At 36.2% G+C, this 21,030-nt stretch overlaps 1 protein-coding gene across 2 annotated transcripts in view; it reads right to left on the reverse strand.

Annotated features, from left to right (window-relative positions):
* The window catches only part of ARSJ (arylsulfatase family member J), a 62,263-nt gene that overhangs the window by 12,637 nt on the left and 28,596 nt on the right, over positions 1-21,030 (reverse strand). The window contains exon 2 of one of the 2 annotated variants that reach the window (XM_036920796.2): positions 7,672-7,753. The exons of the other annotated variant lie outside the window; for it this stretch is intronic. Within the exon in view, the coding sequence (XP_036776691.1) occupies positions 7,672-7,688 (17 nt within the window). The 5' untranslated portion in view covers positions 7,689-7,753. The remainder of the gene's footprint in view (positions 1-7,671; positions 7,754-21,030) is intronic. 2 annotated transcript variants of the gene reach the window in all.

Genomic DNA, 21,030 nt, shown 5'->3' on the forward strand with positions numbered 1-21,030 from the left:
TGCCATCATGGAAATAAAGTTGGGTAGAAACCCTTTCACCCCAAGAATGTTCTACTCTCATTTCTTTGGTCACACTGAATCTGTACTGAACTTGCCCTGGGGCTGAAACCCATTGGCAAGACAAATAAAAACTTACATTTATTGAGAATCTATACTACTGTAGGCACAGTACTGTGGGTGGAACATAAAGAATAGAGTTTATGATAAATAACTTCATGGGACATGTTGTGATATGCTAAATGTCAAAAGTATAGAATAATTTTTATGTTTTAGGGAAAGCTCAAAAGGAAATATGCTTCCCTATTCTTCAAGATCATTGGGTTCATTCTTTCAGTTAATTAGCATTATTTTGAAAATATGTTTATATTTCTGTTATAAAGCAGTTTCAACTAAAGAAGAGAACTATTGAGTAAAAACTACATTAATTGATATGACCAACTATTCCAGGTTGGAGCCATGAATTTTCATGCAGGCTTATTACACTTAGAACACAGGCACCAGCTGAGATGTATTACATTCCTAAAAGTTAAATCTGTGGTCCTCTAATTTATCGGTGCCTTTGCCTTCTATTGTTGTTTTTCTATATTCTAACAGTGATGACTTCTGAATGCAGATATTGAACTACTTTGAATAGCTTAGGATTTATTGTTAAAATGGCAGTATTAATAAGCAATTAGAGCTGGCAGGTAAGGATATGCAAGTCACATTTCATAATCTGAAGTGTTGAATTTATAAGTAGCTTTAAAGGAGAGTAAGAAAATGAGCAAATTAAAATGGATCTCTTGCCCTAATAATTCTCACAGATCATTTTTCATCTACCACATGTATATACCACAGTTATAGCTGCCTTAATTTTATATAATAATTTTCATTCAACTTTCTCCTTTATGTAGAAAAATAGCCAGAGTATTTGTCATATTATCCTCAAGAAGAATTTAATTTGCTTGAAATATCTCATAGTGATAATAAAAGTATTTTTTAATTGGAAATAAAAAATTAAAATAAATGTACCCTGAAGATCTCCAAGAGATAACAGTTATTGCCTTGAAAGCATACCCCAGGGAAGGAAATTCTCCCTGCTCTGGCTCTCTCCCCAGAACATCTCCACCACAGTTAGCCTTCATCCCTCTTGCTGCAGGTGAAATAGTTTCTCTTTTCAGTCACTGAATATGAAAAGCAGCTAGTCAGCACTCTCTATGTCAACAGAGATCATGTATTTCTTATCCAGAAGAGTTATCCAAAAATTACAAGTGAAAAGTAATGATTATATGGCAAATTGTTTTCATCAGGAGAGTGCACTGCTTGTAGCTTGGAAAGGACACTAACTGGGAAGTTCCCAGTTTATTTCATTTGTCTCTGGCAACTCTATTTTCTACAAAACATTCGCCCTGGTGGTCAGGGTCAGACAGCCCAAAGTCTCCTAGAAGGGCACCCGCCTGTGTCCTGGGTAGCATGTGGGAAAATGTATGCCTTATATTTGTTAGATACCAGGTTGGTGGAGGGATTACAGAGGCTTTCCTTTATCTCTGGACATTCTGCCCAAATGCTTGACATCCTAGGAGGCTTTCTTGCACATATTGTGAAAACAACACAGCCAAAGTGGTGGTATTGAGAAAAGCCCACAATATTAGGAACCACAATGCTTGGATTTAAATCCTGCCCCATACTGGCTGCATAGCCTTAAGCAAGCCACTTACCCTGGACCCCAGTCTGTTCATTTTTAAAAGAGATATTAGTAATAGGACACCTCAATCCACAGCCCCTGCCCCCCTCCCCCCCCCCCCCCACATACACTCTTTTTTGGTTAGGATTAAATGAAACAAAATATATAAAACATACTGTAAATTGTAACATTTTATACAAATGCTTTTACAACTAGTTATTACTACATCTTGTCTCTTCTTCTGCCCTTCCTGTCCATCATCTCTTCTACTCCATGTCCTCCTCCCCATCCTCCTGCTCTGCGGGGGCAAGTGATGAAACCAAAACCAAATGAAAGCAAACACTTGGCACCATCTGGGGGACTAGAGAGCCAGCATCCCCTAAAGAGGGATAGGTGTTGTATCTATAGGATATTTATGGTACGCTGAGCTGTAATGACTCATGCAAAAACCCCAATCTATCAGTTGTCTGAGTCATAATGTCCAGTATTAATTTAATATATGCATCTTGATATGTTTCAGAAGTGAAGAGTAAACTAGTTCCCCAAAATTCTCTTTAGAGTGCTTTAATATTAATAATTAATGTTTATTTCATCTACCAGAGGGAAGATTTGAGGGATAAATCTCAACTGGGATATTCCATCCAATTTTTATCTTATTCTTTTCTCATCCTATAACAACCAGGTTTCCAAAATCTTATGCAAATGCTGCATCTCTGACCCTGGGAAAGGACTTGTGTACTGAGAGGGATGGCTATGTAAATGGCTCTGTCAATCAAGTGAACTCACCTTGTCAATCAAAGAGGCGCTTCCTAGCCAGAATGTAATAAAAAGGCCTCCTACCTAAAGAATCAACCCTTCTTCAACCCATTGAAGAATAAATACCCATTATTGATCAGAGGCTTCTCAGCTGACTGTGTTCTGGGAAGCTCCCAGAAAGTACCATTAAGATTTACTGCAGGAAAAATAGTTGTTTATGGTGATGTTTCTCCTAGCGCCCATGCCCCTTTTCCTGTGCCTTCAGAGGAATTATGTGTCCTCATGCTATGTTTTGCCTGCCCAGTTTTAAAAAAATTTATTATAACATCCGAAACTGTTACCTCCCTTTTATGAATCTTTGCAACCCTGAAAATCTATGTTGTTTAAGTTTCTCCTGGCATCCAAAACACAGATTCTCAAAATTAGTTAAATGATATTTTTATAGCAATGCAAGGAAAGTATATGCAAAAGCACAATGATTAGCTAAAAATTATATTCAGAAGCTATATTACTGTAGTTCTTGGGTGTCACATTCAGAAAAATATTACATTAGAAACAAGTTAATAAAAATAGATCATTTGTGACAATATAATTGGAGCCATACTAAAGGAATAATAAGAGATTTTGGCCTACCAAAGAAGAATTATATTATCTCCCTTTGTAATTTTACCAAGATATCATTAGAGTGTTGAATATGTCATATACTTACCAATAACTGTAATTCTATAACTTATCCTTGTAATTAGCATTATTTTACTTTGAATTCACTATCCTGTAAAACAATGGAGCTGAGTACTAAAATAGCAAATTCATTTCAGAGAATCTCTATACCTCAGTTTTCTCAATTGCATAAAATGAGGTCAAAAATAGCACCTTTCTCTTTGAGTTATTGAGAGGCTTTAATGAGGTGTATATGTGAAGTGCTTAGAACAGTGTCTAGCACATAGAAACACAACAGAAAAAATTCTAGAGTTCAATAGGGTTATTAGAATTTTAGCAGTCTTAACCCATTTTCCAACCTATGGGTTATCTGGGCTCACCTAACAGTTAAGTGACAATCCCTAAGAAACTACCACTTGTCAAATTTTGATGTAGTATTATTACTTGAGGAATTTTTTCTCAGTTCTTGTCCCTGAAGATGCAAAGAATTGAAAGGCAGAGACATAATAGCCAAACACAGCAAATTTATTTAAATACACTCCAAAGGAGGAGCGGGCCAGAGTCAGGGTTGAAGAAGGGTTGATTCTTTACGTGGGAGGCCTTTTTATTACATTCTGGGTAGGAAGCACCTGTTTGATTGACAAGGTGAAGTCACTTGATTGACAGAGTCATTTACATAGCCATCTCTCTCAGTGCACATGTCCTTTCCCAGAATGCACACGGAAAAGCCCACAGTGGGTGGGGGAGAAAAATGGCACTGTACATTTTATTTTAATGATATTATGATGCAGGGTGGTTTGGGCAATTCTTAGTTTTGTTCATTGCACCTGTGTTGTGCTCTGACTGGGAATGGTTACGCCTGTCCCGATAGGGAGGAAGTTACCGCCGCAAAGCCTTTGTTGTCTTTACATGGGACCCTCTACCCGGGCAGTTCTGACGCTTTTTTTCCTTGAACCCTATCTTCCGCTTCCCCAGCAGCTTGCATCTATCTTTCTACCTAATAGTATAAAGGAAGAATATCCACATTTAGCTGAAAACATGACTCAAATACTTCTCCTTTTTCCACCTACACATCTCTACAAAGCTCAATTTTCTTCCTATACTTCAACAGCAACAACATAGCAATGAGAATCCAATTATCTCCTATTAAACTAACAGTTTAGGAGATTAACACAAATTAAAAATAGTGCTACTCTTCTCATTTTTTTTTGCGAAGTTATATTCATAAAAATATGTCTTTTTAGGTTTCATGTAATTAAAAAGGAAATAAAAGGTATTATTTTTAAGTGAATAAAAAATAAATATTTTTCAAATTTCTCAGTTTTAATTTTTATTACAATAAAAGCTAATAGCTCTAACTCATACAAGCAAAAGCTTTTTGGGGGTACTCAGTGATTTTTAAGAGTGAAAAAGGTCCTGAGGCCAGAAAGTTTGAGAACTACTAATGCTATAAAATTCTGTAAATTTATTCTATGGTTAAAATTTTCTAAATAGATATATCAGTCATTACCAAAGCTAAATAACAAATAATTTTATGAAGCAGTATTTTATAGTAAAAAGAATATAAAAATAGTAAAAATTCCAGTACTGAATCCATTTACTCTGTAGCAAGATGTAAAAATTATTTTTTAAAGTCAGAATAGTATGTCAATTCTGGCAAAATGCACGTTCATGTTGAAAATTGTCTAAATTGCTTTCTTCAACTTCTGGGGTGTACAGCTTTGGATATTACAAAAAGTTAAAAATACATAAAGAAAAGACTAGTTTTCATATCTGGGTTGCACTGAAGCTGAGAGATATATTGCCTGGACTAGAAGATTAGATTCAGTTGCCATCAAGGGCTTAGCTGTAGAAAGAGGTGACTATGAGGCTATAAACCCCTAGTAATTAACAGAAATCTTTGGAGGACTACTGGACTTCCACAAGATGTGAGGTAAGAGTTGAAATCAATTTTATGTAAATGAATCTCACAGGAAAGGATAAAGTCAAGTGATAACAAATAGGCATTGCCTTAGGTAAGTCAATTCCTTATGTCTCCACATCGGCTTTCTGCAAAATGGAACAATAATACTTACCTCACAGGGTTATTAAAGAGATTAAAAAGAGTTAATGTAAATGAAATATATCTGTAAACTATAATGTGCTAAACAAACGGTTATTCATGATATTGTTGAAGTGACAAGTGGAGCCCCGGATCTACAGTCAGAACACATGGCTTTCTGGTCATGCTCCACTGTTTGGTACTTAACACTCTCCCTCTGTATGAGGTGGATGGACACATATGATGTTGGTGAACTTTGGGAAGGGGTGGTTTGTGCGGTGGCAGGAAACCTTTGCTATGCAACATGATGCCACATTTTCAGAAAAGTCAGGGATGCTTCAGAAAAGCATTGGGAATCTTAAGGAGAAAAGAGCAGGGCAGAGGTTCATGACTCAGTGTGACAAGGGGTGGAACCTGGAATGGGCAAGATGAACGGGTGCAGCTGAGAAAGGCAGGGGAATGATGGGAATGGTCTTGCCGGCCCTGACTGCGGAAGCGGGCCCGGGATTGCGTTTAGCTATGGCTCTTAACACTTGCCTTTCTCTTCAGACTGCTGTGAAAATTAAGTAACATGGGCAGTCACTTTATAAAGAATGAAATATTATACAAGTTTAGTTATCATCATTACATAACAGAGGAACATGAAAGAGTTCTGTAGATCCCTCTAATAGAGATAATCTGGGTGTTGAGTTAGTTATATATCAAAAAGAAATCATGCTCTGTGAAGTAAGTAAAGATTTCTTAAAGATTTCTAGTAGGAACTAGAAATGCACTGCTTCTATAGAAAGGAAGCATTTCCTTCTGTGTATGGAACACAGTACTCTATACCACTTTGAATTTTAATAAAGAGAAGTTTTTTTAAAAAGGTGAACAGATAGTCCTTTGTATAAAGCTATCAGCTAGTTTCTGAGAGCTGGAAAAATGAATACTGCCATTCTGCCAAAGATCTGAATTGTTCTATAATTCTTACAACAGGGCAGTTTCAGTGTGCATAAAAATGCTCCCAGAGAATATTCATGTTTGCATGAATGCTCAAACATCATAAGGTACTCTCTAGAAAAGCATTCAGCAGCTACTGGGTACAGGTGAACAGGATTACAGCACACATTCACAAAACAAAGCAGCAAACAAAAATTATCCAGAATCACTTCACAGTATCCATAAATTGTGGGTTACATCATAAATTTGCAGAAACAGGTCAGAATAATAGTGACACACTTAAAGAAACACACCAGCCTAAATCAGGAAAACTCTTCAAAAAACTATAAGACTTCTTAACTGTAATAAGGGGCTTGGAATTAGAGATGCTCCAAGGCCTTCCAGTTTTAACCTTCTATGAGTCAATAAATTTTATATTAGCAATTAAAAGCTGAAAGATCACACTGAATTATCCTAAAAATTTGTTTAAAGAGAGAAATCAGAGAATCCAGAGGCCTATATATCTCTTCAGAGGGTGACTGCAGAGTGGCACAGACTTAGTATCAAAAATGAAAGTCCACAAGGGGTCATGAGTTACTACCATTGCCTGTTTTGAATGCCTACTTTGGGAAAGCCAGTCTGGTCAAGTATTTAATGTAATCAAATCTCAGAATAAGAATGAAGTTTTAGAATTTTTAAATGGTCCGGAGATCCAGGAAAACCACAAATGTTACATTCACATTCTTGGACAGTTTAATCTGGGCCACTGACAAGCTTTAGACGGTATTAGATGGAAAGCAATGGCATCGATAATGACATCTGCAGCTTCAAAGCTGGGCTTACTGCATGAAATGGGATGGCCGGACCGGACAGACCCTGTGTAGAGCTGAATGAGATTCACCAGACAAAGAGAGAGAGAGCAGATTATTCTTTAAATTTCTCTGAAATAGATATACAGAGACACATTTTTAAACAACCAATACTGTGAAGCCACTGGGAAACCAGAAAGTAGAAAGAAAAATTACAAGCTTAAACTTTGAGTCAGTTCTGGTTAAACTGAAAAGAAGTTATAGAAAACCACAGTATGTGATGACAAGCCTTGAGAGAAAAGAATCTTGACCCACGTGCTCTGCAACTTCTATAAAATGTGCTGAGTATTATTCATTCCAGTTACAGAAGAAAGAGGACAGAGAAGCTGACTATCAGGAGACTGGAGGGTGGTAAGTGTAAGCAAAGGATTTAGGTAAGATTCTTTGAGTTTAGACACACACTTTTTCTTATTATTTTGAATGAGAGTTCCTCTGTTTAATGTTTGTGGAGAAGAGGCAAAAGACTCTCAGAGTTACTCACCTAAAACTATAAAATTTGCTTAATCTACCAGGAATGTATCTTTTAACCAAGAGGCTAGGGTAACAATAAACAGGTTTGCTCATCAAGGCTATATATAAAGCCACAAGCTGAGTGATTATTAACTAAACATTCTAGGAATAATCTCACTAGTCTTGTGTTAAACTTGCCACATGGTACAGCTTCTCTTCTTAGTCAGAAAGCTATAGTCACTTTCTATTTTGCAAACTACTAATTTAAAGGCTGCACCAGCAGTTTCTAATTCAAATGTAACATAAAATTGTACCTTTCAAACAGCCACATGCAGACAGTCTGCTGGACAACCAGGAATGGGATAGCTTGGTGAAAACTTCAGGTGGACAATGAGTCTAAAGAAATAGGTGAATATAAATGAATTCTCAAGCACTCCTAAGAATAATCCAAGTCACAGCCATCATGCGTATACAACGTGAACAGGGAAGACATTTTTTATTTATGATTCATCTTTCCTATTCAAATGTGTAAGAGAGCAATATCAACATTGTAGTTTGTGAGGAAAGTAAAGTAATATCTACTACAGGTAAGAACACATAAAAATGCAGGAAATACCTGCCTCTACTTCTTTCTTCAAGGACAGCCCTCTGCTTAAGTAAAACCTCATGCCTCAGTCAAACCTGCTGTGTTAGGAAAGTACGGAGCTTCAATTCTTGGTGTGAAATTGAAAACAGACCAAATATTGTTATTAAATTTTAAATAGTTTAATTACTGAGTTTGCAGTCAATGAAGAAATGTAATTTAACACTTAGTTTTCATATTGGAAATGTAAACAGGAGAATTACGAACAAATATTCTAATTATTCTTTCACATTAGCTATGTTCCATGTTTAATTATGGCATGGGTAACATAATATCCCATCAGCTCTATCACTAAGCTTTTTTTCTCTTCCAAAAATACTAGATTTGTTTTGTTTTTATTTGATGGAAATAATGGCAGCTTCAACTACCATCAATCACTTGTATATATTCACTATGGGGAAAATGATAATATTTAAAGTAGTCTTCATACTTTTACTTATACATTATATAAAACAAGAAAGTAGTGTTTGATAATAATTAGCATCCCAGAGTTTTAGAATACCATGAAACAATATAACATTATTCAGAGTGCTCTGTCTGGTGATTTATTAAACATGTCAGTTTTGTTTGATTATATAAAAACATTGCCCTTTAGTACTAGTCAAATTCCTTTCCAATGTGCTCCAAAGAACAATGCAATTTGTTGTACTGCACACAGAAATGTTAAGTGCACTATGGTACAGTTAATTTCATGTCAACTTGGGTAGGCCATGGTGCCCAGATATTGGTTCCAAGTATTCTAGATGTTTCTGTGAAAATGTTTTTTAGATGAGATTAACATTTAAGTCAGCAGACTTTGAGTGAAGCAGATTACCCTCCATAACATAGGTAGGCATGTTCCAATCACTGAAGGCCTTAATAGAAAGATTAACTTCTTCTGAAGAAGAGGGAATTCTCCCCATATACTGTCTTGGACTTCAACTATAGCATTAACTCTTCCCTAGGTCTCTAGCCTGCTGTTCCATCTTGGAGATTTTGGACATGTCGGCCTACATAATCATGTGAGCCAATTAAAATAAATCTCTCTCTCTCTCTCTCTCCACACACACATGTAATCCATCTGATTAGTTCTGTTTCTCTGGAGAACACTGACTAATACAAACTGTTACTTGGATTAATGAAAGAGGACTCAAAAGTGTCTTAGAATTGTATTATTCTTGATGGTGTTAGCATTTCTTGAACTTTGAGGGGATAAAAAATATTAGGAGCTTTTTTTTGAGAAAGCAACTCTTAATCTTCAGCTTTATATGAACCAGAGTAAATGGAATTCAACATATTTTTCAAAAGAAAATATAAAAATTAAGAAAGGGGTAAAAATTTTACTTCAGGATGACATTGTGGATAAGTTTCCCTAGCATTTGAATCTATTTTTCAATAAAAGGGTAAACTGGAAAGTTTTTGTTCTTTAAACATCTTTATCATTCTCTTCTTAAACAGAAAGACACCCAGGTTTAACTAGTTGCAGAGCTAACACAGTGTCTGTCTATGGTGTGACATTTCCAACATCCTGTTTACACTGTCTGTACTTAAAAGTAGGAGAGGTGATAGAATACAGTGATTTGGAATTAGGTTCTAGAGTTGTGCTGTTCACTGTGGTAGCCACTAGCAACATGCAGCTATTTATATTAAAAGCAATTAAATTAAATTAAACCAAAATTCAACTGCTCAGTTATATTATCTACATTTCCAGTTCTCAATAGCCACTGAGTGGCTACCATATAGTAGGTATAGCTCCGATATAGAACATTTCTGTCATTGAATAGAAGTTCTATGGGACCACACTTCTCCAGAGTAAGACTGCCTAGATTTCAATTTAACTTCTAAGTCTTCTATCAAGTGTGAACTTGACTTCTCTGAGCATTTTGTTTCCTATATGTAATATGATATAATAGTAGAATTTACCTTGTAGGGTTATTTTGAGAATGAAATATCATAGTCTATGTAAAGTACTTGGCATTTTGTAAGCATTCAATAATTGTTATATATTACTGTTACTAATATTATTATAGTTCTCGATTCTAAAATGCATACTTTTCATAACTTAACTATTACAAATTGTGAAGTATTTTATAATTAAGTCACACATTTTATATGTTTATAGAACATATTGGGTTCTCTACTATTAATGGCATCTTAAAAATATAAAATATGAAATATATTCCCAGAGCAATGCATGTCTGAAATTCGCAAATAAAAGTGATATAGAATTCTAAAAGCACCATAAGAAGTAAATTAGATGGGAAATTATTTCAATTAAAAGCTTGAAACAAAGATAATTCTTTAAATTGTATGTCGTATTCATAAAACTTCACATTTATGTCCCTATCATTCATATTATGAAGGATTTCCAGGAAACATTTACTTTTTGTCTGTTTAACTGTGGAAAGCAAGACATTAGCTCTTTAGTTTTCTTTAGTTTTACAGTTAACTTCCTCTCCCTCCCTCTCTTCCTTCTCCAACAGTGTGCTGCTTAAACAAAGGTGAACAAGCCATGGTGCTTTATCTCAATAGATTTATAGCCATATAATAGAAGACAGGGTAAATGTCCAGGGAATTTCAATTCAGTATGCTAAGTGCTCAACTAGGGGTGGTGACAGGTGATAATGGGACTCAAATGTTTGCAGTTCAAGATGGTTCAAGGAAACATTCCCTAGGGAAATATTTAAGTTTGGACCTGAATGCAGAATAGAAAGGTAAAGAAGGCTGGGAAAGATGCTCCAAGCAAAGGCTCAGCTATATTGTCCACATTGCCAGTTTTCAATAGCCACATGTGGCTAGTGGCTACCATATAGTATAGCTCAGATACAGAACATTTCTGTCATTGAATAAAAGTTCTATCAGACCACACTTCTCTAGAGTAAGACTGCCTAGATTCCAAGTTCACTTCTAAGTCTTCTATCAATGTGAACTTGACTTCTCTGAGCATTTAGTTTCCTATATGTAATATGATGTAATAGTAGAACCAGCACAGGGGTGGAATTTTAAGTAATTCAATAGGGCAGGCAAGAGGTAGGGTTGGGGATGTGGGGGAATGGCCATGTGCCGTAAAAGGTTAGGTAAAACTGCCTAACTGGGATGTCTGCTGATATGACTTTGCCAACAGAACTCAGTTTTCACGATGTTCTAACTCTCAAATTATAGCAAGGAGAGAGTACATCTGAGAAGGTATAGGAAACCATAAAGTTTAAAAAAATGGGATGTAGAAGAGACAAGAATAGAGCCTTGGTGCTCTCCACAAAGGGCGGGTCATGGCAATGAGGTATAACATGAGGGCACCATGCAGCGGGGGCAATGGAGTCCAGTTTTAAGGGAAGGAAATAGTGAAATAGAAGGTTGGAGCTCTCAAAGTCAACTTTACATAGTGCACTTTTGACAATGTCTGGTCAGTCAGGAAGTTCCATAGAACTGAGGTAAGGCAGGGACATAGGACAAGCATCATAAATAATTTTCCTGTCTCTGCAAATGCCAAGCTATAAACAGTATAGTAAGAATAGTAGGGACTACATCTTAAGGTTAAGATTCCATTTAAGAAAAACAGGGAATTAGGAAGTAAGATTCCTAATATATTTTATGGTAATCAGCCAATAACTGATCATATCTTAAGGCAGGCAGGCAGTCCTAAATGATGTGTCCCCACTGCTTGAGGTAAACACTATCTTGGAGAAGAACAGGATCAAGACGCCCTGCCATTTGCACCATTCTCGAAAGCTATAAAAGACAGAATCCTAAGCCTTTGAGTGCGCATGCAATCGGAGGTGCATACTTTTTCCTTTAAGTAAAGACGTCTCTGTGCTCAACTTACTGCGTTTTGTTCCTGTGCTCTTCAGTGGTAACTGTCTTTGTTATTTTGCTATTTCATTCTATTTTCTAGACTTAAGCATAAGTCTTCACTCTCTTCACTTCAGACAAGTAGGGAAGGGCTACTGAGATCTCTGATTTGGGCTTGCCAGATCCTGTCATGTGGGTGACCAGGGCAGGACAGCAGCTGTATGATTATGCTTTTAAGTAGCCTGCCTGGAAAAAGCCTTTCTTTGCCTTTGGGAAGTTCTCATAACTTAATCTCACTCCATCTGGTGCTCTGCAGCTCCCCCAAATCCTGGGGTGCTGGGGGCTTATTTCCTATGCTGTGCAGATTCAAGCGGACACCGGATACCAGGTGACTCTGGCTTCAGGGGTTGTCAAAGGATCTGCCTATGCCGAGTAGGAGTTCGTTGAGCACATTAGATTCATAAGCATGTCCACCAATTCTAGGCTAACTAACCAGCTTTTGCTCATAATTTGGCTCCCATTTAAGCAGAAATGGAATGTAGTGGTTCTGCCAACACAATAGCATTCTCACGATATGACAATTTATATTTTTAGTTAATAAATAAGTAACCTGATATATGTATTTATTTAATGACCCTGAGTATTAAGTATCTATTTCTATGAAAAAGATGGATTGCGAATGCAGTGGCTGAATACTCAAAAAGCACACCCTTAATCATGGAAACTTAAAAGTTAAACACTGCCCAAGGAAGTATCAACAATTAAGAACTCCTTTTTAATCTGATTTTTCAACATGGTCCATACTTGTTTCTGAGTACACTAAGTTCTATAGGCAACAGAAGTATAAATAAATATGCATCAAAATAGATACTGTCACCCAAACATATATGGTCAATTAATATACAATAAAGGAGCCATGGACATACAATGGGGAAATGACACCCTCTTCAACAGCTGGTGTTGGCATATCTGGACAGCTACATGTAAGAGAATGAAACTGGATCATTGTCTAACCCCATACACAAAAGTAAATTCAAAATGGATCAAAGACCTGAATGTAAGTCATGAAACCATAAAACTCTTAGAAAAAAACATAGGCAAAAATCTCTTAGACATAAACATGAGTGACCTCTTCTTGAACATATCTCCCCGGGCAAGGGAAACAAATGCAAAAATGAACAAGTGGGACTATATCAAGCTGAAAAGCTTCTGTACAGCAAAGGACACCATCAATAGAACAAAAAGGCATCCTACAGTATGGGAGAGTATATTCATAAATGACATATCCGATTAAGGCTTGACATCCAAAATATATAAAGAGCTCATGCACCTCAACAAACAAAAAGCAAATAATCCAATTAAAAAATGGGCAGAGGATCTGAACAGATAGTTCTCCAAAGAAGAAATTCAGATGGCCAACAGACACATGAAAAGATGCTCCACATCGCTAGTTATCAGGGAAATGCAATTTAAAACCACAATGAGATATCACCTCACACCAGTAAGGATGGCTACCATCCAAAAGACAAACAAGAACAAATTTTGGCGAGGTTGTGGAGAAAGGGGAACCCTCCTACACTGCTGGTGGGAATGTAAATTAGTTCAACCATTTGGAAAGCAGTATGGAGGTTCCTCAAAAAACTAAAAATAGAAATACCATTTGACCCAGGAATTTCACTCCTAGGAATTTACCCTAAGAGTGCAGCAGCCCAGTTTGAAACAGATATTTGCACCCCTATGTTTATTGCAGCACTATTTACAAAAGCCAAGAAATAGAAGCAACCTCAGGGTCCATCAGTAGATGAATGGATCAAGAAGATGTGTTACATATACACAATAGAATATTATTCAGCCATAAAAAGAAAACAAATCCTACCATTTGCAACAACATGGATGGAGCTAGAGGGTATTATGCTCAGTGAAATAAGCCAGGTGGAGAAAGCAAGTATCAAATGATTTCACTCACCTGTGGAGTATAAGAACAAAGCAAAAACTGAAGGAACAAAACAGCAGCAGACTCATAGAACCCAAGAATGGACTAACAATTACCAAAGGGAAAGGGACTGGGGAGGATGGGTGGGAAGGAAGGGATAAGGGGAAAAAAAAAAGGGGACATTACTATTAGCAGACATAATGTAGGGAGGGGGGCACGGGGAGGGCTATACAACACAGAGAAGACAAGTAGTGACTCTATAGCATTTTACTATGCTGATGGACAGTGACTGTAATGGGGTATGTGGGGGGGACTTGGTGATGGGGGGAGTCTAGTAAACATAATGTTCCTCATGTAATTGTAGATTAATGATACCAAAAAAAAATATCGTCAATGGCTCAGCTTTCTCTGCTTTGGTCCAAATTCAGTATTTTGTGCAAAAAGAAAAATAATAAGAATGAATTTTTTCATCTTCATTAGTAACTTTACTCTCCTCTTGGACCTACCATGACCCACCATTTAGTGAAAAGAAGAGAGGAAAGGAATGAATGAGATAACCAAAGCCAGAAAGGGCGGAAGAGGCCAGTTGAGCCATGGGAAGAGAGTAACCTGCTTAGAAGAAAGGAAAGCCACCCTTGAGAAAGAACAGATGAAGTCTCCCCTGCTCCAGCCCTCATTTTATTGTCACTGAAATTTGAAGTTAATGTCTCCAAGAAACTATTTTTCCCTAGTCATGATTAAAAATAATTTTTAGATTATTTTGCAATGGGGAGAGGTTAAATATGTTTTTCTTCTGAGTAAGCTTTATATGTAAGCAAGAACACATGTCAAGGGACTTAGATTTGTGAGGAATAGGTAATAATTGTAAGAACAAATAAAAAATAACAATTAGAATCAAACCGAGGAGCAGGAAATGTCTTGATTAAGAAGAAATTAAAGTGCACCTTAGTGTCTGAATCAAAACAAACTGAACTATAGATCCAGAAACCATGAAAATATTAATCCCAATCAGGAACGAATGATGAAGATTAATAACAAACCAAGATCAGAACTGAACATAATAGCCTCAAAAGTGGAGATGAAGAGAATCTACCGGAAAGTCAGAAGGAAAGGAAAGGGTGCAAAAAATGAGAGAAAAAGAAAATAGTTCAGAGACTTAAACAATTTGCTATTACTTAGACAACTGGCTGTAGTCTCATTTTCATTCTTAAGTAGGAGATTTAAGAGTACAAATGTATTTTTAAATAATTAAAGATGGTGCATGGACCAGAAAGTTAGTGTGTGCAGAGTACTAAGTCCCTATTATAACTATGATAAATCAAAATATTATTAGTGAAGCTTAGACTCTGAGGAACTGAAGAGAAATATGGGGAAAATAAAATTATATGTGAAACTCCAGACATTCCCAAGAAATCAGTGACAAGACATATGAATTCCAGGAACCAGTATCAGCCTAGATCTGACAAAGCTCATAAAAACCACTCCTAAAAAGCTTTTCCTGCCATAAGCTAAGAATCAGCTTAGACTACATTTCTACAGAATATCACCAATTTGTAAATGACCCAAAGCAGAATTTTCTAGCCAAAGTTAAAGACTCTGTTTAATTTACACTGTACCTTTCTACTCGTGAACATCAAAGCACCCTTCCCATTTGTTCAACATGCTTGTTTTCCCGTAGTGTATTCTCAGCTCTGCAGGCCATCAGCAAGACTTACCTCCACAGCCCTGACAGGTCCTCAACACTCTCAGCTCTCAGGGCTCAGCTCAAATCCCACTTTGTCCTTTATTCTTATTTAAGTTACACACCAGATGAAACCCAGGTCTCCTCATGTCTCAGTTTCTGATTTCCATAAAGTCCTCTCTATTGTCTTTCTGCTCCCATTTCTGACTTCTTTCCAACACCCAGTGCCCTCTGGAGCTCTCAGTCAGTCATAAGCAAAGTTCCTTTAATCTTCAATCTCTTCTTGAACATGACTCTTATCTTCTGTTGCCACTGAACACTTGGTCTCCTTCATCCCTGTAGCCTGCTCGCATGGTGGCTCACCTTTCTTTCACTCTTCTTACACTGCTGGACCTGGAAGCGGGGCAAATTCCCAACTTGTATCTCATTGCCACTTCCAAACAATGCTCTTTCTCCTCCCTATAAACCTGAACTTTGAATCCATGTTATCAGATTATAAAATCTATTGCATCTCTGTTTCCACATCCCCTTTTCATATCATTCTTCCATTTCAGTTCTTGAAGATTTTGGGTCTTAGTTTACTATAAAACATTCTTCAATTCTATGTTAACATCCACAGGAATGATTCTTCTAATACCTTGGATGCTTGGTTCCTTGATGTCTCCTGTTTGAGTCTTGTCTTCCCAGCTACCAACTCTAGTGATCGTGCCCTAAAAGATCTTAACATTTCCATTTATGGAAACACCACTATAATCACAATTCCAAGTGACTTATCACTGGCTTCTATTTTTGTTGTTGTTGTTCATTCCTTCTAGATCCTAATTCAAGCATTTCTGCACATGGTCTCCACTGAACATTATGGAATACAAAAGAAATCAAGAAAGGTGGTATAACATATACATATAGTACACACATGTGTGCATGCACACACATTTTAGTAAATACAGTTTATGTATTTAACATACCAAACTGTCTCAGTTCTATTTTACCCAGTCCAATCTACCACCTCCTCACCTTTGTGTTCATATACTCTGTCTTCCTCCCTGCTTTCAAGGCTAAGAGCAACCTCAGCTTGCACCCTAGATTTCATCTTTTCTTCCTTACTCAAGAACAGCTTTCCAGCAGTTATGCCATTCTATCTTCAGCGTCAGCAAATTTTACCTCTCTGCTGAACCATTCCCATCAGTTTACATACGCTGTTGCTGTTATTTATTCCATCTTACAGAACACCTTCTCAAGTTTGGTACTGGCCCATTTTCCTCTTCACTTTCACAGTAAGGCTCCTCAAAACATTTGTGAATACTGTTTGTCTCCATCTAATTTTCTCCCATTTTCTCCTGAATATATTCTAATAGGTTTTTCTACCTACCATTTTACTAAAAGACCACTACTGACCTCCATGTCCTAAAATCCAGTGGTCAATGTTCAGGCTTTCTCTCACATGATCCATGAGCAGCTTTTGACCAAGCTCACCATTTGCTTCTCCTTCACAGTTTGTTCACTTGGCTTCCACTTGGTTTTCCTCTTACTTCACTGGCTTCTTCTTATAAATCCTTTTGGCTCTCCCATATCCACCCGATCTCTTAATCCTTGAGTGTGTGGAGTTCATCTTTGAATCCTATATAGTCTCTTGGCTTTTAATGTCTTTCATGGATCTCTTCAAAAATAACCTCTTTTCCAAACCCTGGTTTCCTGTATCAACTGATTAACTGACAACTCCACCTTAATGCTTAATAGGTGCCTCATACTTGAAAAGGCTTTACTGAACTTTTTATTTACCTTACTCCTTGAAAGAATCATTTATATGATTAAAAATAAGTAATTTGAAATAAGGTAGTATGAACTTCAGAGTTTATCTTTTACTATGTTGGAGTGTGAGTTGGTCCAAGAAACTAAGAGCAGATAAAACCAGTTTTCCAGTGTAAACCTGATTTCAGAACTCTCTTTGTCCATATTTTGATGGCTTGCTCAACTATTCCTCTACTTTCCCATTTATCCTAAGTATATACCATGATTCTCAAACTTTCCTTAATATAGCAACTAAGAGTCTGGATTTCATATTACTTTCCTTCTGAAAGTCAGTCTCTGAAAACTTGAAGTGCATTTTAAACACTTTCCCTAAGCTTAAGTAATCAGCTAAGGATACCAACTGAGTGAATTAAATGTCAAATAAAACCAAATCTTTAGAAAAGGTATCATCCATTATATCCTTATCACAGTTTGCAAGGTAAATAAGTGCAGAACGTAATGCTCTAAAAACGTTGAGATTATATATAGGCAATAGCCCTGACTTAGTCTGACCTTTCCCTCATTCATGTAATAAATACATATTTGAGCAGATTCTGTGGATAAGGCCCACCTTTTGATATCATGAGGAATGCTAACATATATAAAGAATTAAAACTAAGTAAGGATGACAAGACACATATAGAAATATGTACAAGGCAGAAAATTCTTTGAATGTTCTGAAGACGAAAAAACTGATCTGGCTGTGGGAACAGAAACATGAGGGAAGGGTTCATATGTCACATGGTTTATAATTTACTGGAAAGTAGAGTCTGAGTCTTACCATTCTGGTTTTCTACTTTGTACAAGCATGCTGAAATAAAGGTGTCACTTTAAAGGTTTAGTGAATGAATAAGGAAATGAATAAATGAACAAATTTTGTATACTCATATGTCCATGGATCAGACTGGCATTCGAAAGAAGGAATATATCTGTTACCTTTAAATAGATGATAGCTGCATGTAGAAATAGACAGCAGTGGACTAGCCGTATTTCAAAAGGGAATCTGGTTTGACTAGTTAAAAAAAAACTTGAAAATCATTTGAGAAACACATTACTTCCATTAGGTAGTTTCTTTACACACTTCACACATAGGCTCTTGAGTCTGTAATTTCTGGTGTACATAATAGCTACTTTAAATAAATAAAGTGGATGAATATATGCATGAATGGAAGTTGAAAGTTAAATAGTATTCTCTATTAAATCAACTTGTTTATTTCCTGTTTAGCATAATCCAAGATTATCTTATTCACTGCATTGTTACTTGCCCCCTATTCACTGCTTACTAGAATGAGGATGTAAATTGCATGCAGGTGAGGGCCTTTTCTGACTTTCATTATTGTACCGGTACATTGCACAGTGCCTGATGTATAATATGATTGAAACAGTACAGCTTGAGTGTTTTAATGTTGAGTCGGGCAGTGTAGAGAAGGGATTAAAGTTAACTGTTACAAATGAGTATAGTTACATTGAAAATTGGCTTATCACTAACAACTGATATTTGTTTAATATTCAGTTTATGCAGCATTGGGTGGGATGCTATATGAGATTTACACATTAAAAACTAGGCAAGGAATATAAAAAATTAGAGTGTTTTTAACACTTGTTCATACAATGAAGATAATGATACGATCTTCCCCAGTCTAACCCATAAATGCAGAGTAATATTTTTTTCATTAAAAATAAAGAATTGATCAGACAATGTTACTACATAGAGAAGACCCATTTTTAATAGTTAGTAGTAGAATTAGTGGACTAATTTTTAAAAAATAACTTGGTCTCTAATTTTTATATTACATTGAAATAATCTAACCACATATTTAGTTTTTTAAAAAAACTAGCATGCTTTCTTTTAGAATCAGAATCAGATCCACTAGAGCTGTCCTACATACAAAAATAATTAGAAAGTGAATTGTCATTAACCATAGATGTGAATATATTTTATTATAGCTCAAATGCCAAATCATTTATATATTGCAGCTAATAAAGGAAGAATAATAAGAAAACAAAATTTAAAAAAGACTCTAAGAATATCATAAGTGGTTATTTCAAATGAAATATTAATACTGTCTTTAGTATCTTCTGTTCATATGTTCATGTCCTCACTCTTAGTTATACTGTACTGAAGTCTGTGAACACAAGAACATTACTGCATTTAAAGGACACTAAAACCTTAGTGACAATTAAGTCCTGCTGGATTAAACTAATAGGAAAACCCTGAATGCCTCAAAAGTGTGGATAAAGACAGAGGATCCAGAAAAGGAAGTGGAGTTACTGAAGATTTCACTCACTTTAAAACTTGGCCTACAATTGGCTCTAAGAAAGAGTTCCATTGAAGACTAAATTCAAAATGGATTACAAATTTAAAATAAGAGAAACTTTTTTTTCACGTTAAATCCAAATATTTGACAGGCAGGACACACATTACTTGAATTACGGTATATATGTTCGAAGGAGATTATACTCTTGTGGTAGGGTCTTAGGAGTCCTTTACTATCTTATCTATATAAGCCTCAGTAAGGAATTATTGTTGAAATTTATATTCTGTCATAACTATAATTCAGTAAATCCAAATGGTTTATAATCACTAAGAAATTTGAACTAGAAAGAAACTTTAAAATTATTATTTTCTTCAGAAACTTACTTACAGTTAACAAATATCTGAGCATTCCCTGAAACCCTAAAGCTATATAAAATAGCATATTGTGTAGTATCTAAGCAATTTTATTTAAGACCAAACCCTTATTCTTCATTATATCCTGATAATAGTTGTAGGCATGCTGTATTCTAGAACTTTTTCTAAGCATATTGTTAATCTTATCCTTATACACAAATTTTATTGCGCTTCACTGATTTTCTCTATGTCTAGGTAATCATACTTTACAACCAAATTGCATATAGGCATATGCAATACAACATATCAGGCAACATAAGAATTATATTACCACATAGAGAGACAGTGAAGCCCTGTGCCATGGATGAGCTGAATGTAATTTCTCCACATCCTCTTGCAGGCTTCTTGGATGGTATTTGGCTTGGGATAGAGAGACAGTGAAGCCCTGTGCCATGGATGAGCTAAATGTAATTTCTCCACACCCTCTTGCAGGCTTCTTGGATGGTATTTGGCTTGGGTCTTACAATTATCTGTATCTTTTCATTGCAACAGATGCTCCAAAAGTTTCTTGAAGTCCACCTTTAGAAACGTGCTACCTCATCTATGGCACTTTTCTGCTGGCTAGAATTAAGATCTGATGCGTACCAGAGACCATTTCTTTCCTTTTTGCTTGACTTTCATCAAAGGAAGGAAAAAAGGCACATAGATGAAGGTTGAGGAAGCACACACTGGAATCGGCCATTTCTGACTGAAGTTCAAGATGTGTACACCCTGAACTAAGACTGGAATTCACTGGCCCACTTTCATGCTGCACTTAGTGTCCAACTTAAAAATAGACAGAAAAGATGTTAATAGCCAAGTGTTATTGAGGATTTACCCCATGCCAGTTCTTGTGCTAAGGGCTTTACCTTCTCTTTCCTATTTACTCCTCATAATTATCCCATAGGACAGATACATTAATGTCATTTTAAATATGAGTAAATGAGGCATAAAGAGATTATGCTGATGGTCTCATCACTAACAATGCACCTCTGAAATCTCTGAATGGAGTTGGACATCGTAAATGCTAAGACTCTAGGGGTCCACCAAAATGCATGCTATACAGATGCAAACTACATGGTTTCTCAGGAAATAAAAGGAAGTTCTATTAAAATGCACTGCAAAGTGATTACACAGGACTAGTAGTATTGGGCCGTCTGAAAGGAGAAACTACTTCTGAAAGAACAGCTTCTCCATTTCCCTTCCTTTG

The sequence above is a fragment of the Manis pentadactyla genome, chromosome 5 (genome assembly GCF_030020395.1).
Source record: "Manis pentadactyla isolate mManPen7 chromosome 5, mManPen7.hap1, whole genome shotgun sequence".
In the NCBI taxonomy this organism is placed as follows: Eukaryota; Metazoa; Chordata; class Mammalia; order Pholidota; family Manidae; genus Manis; species Manis pentadactyla.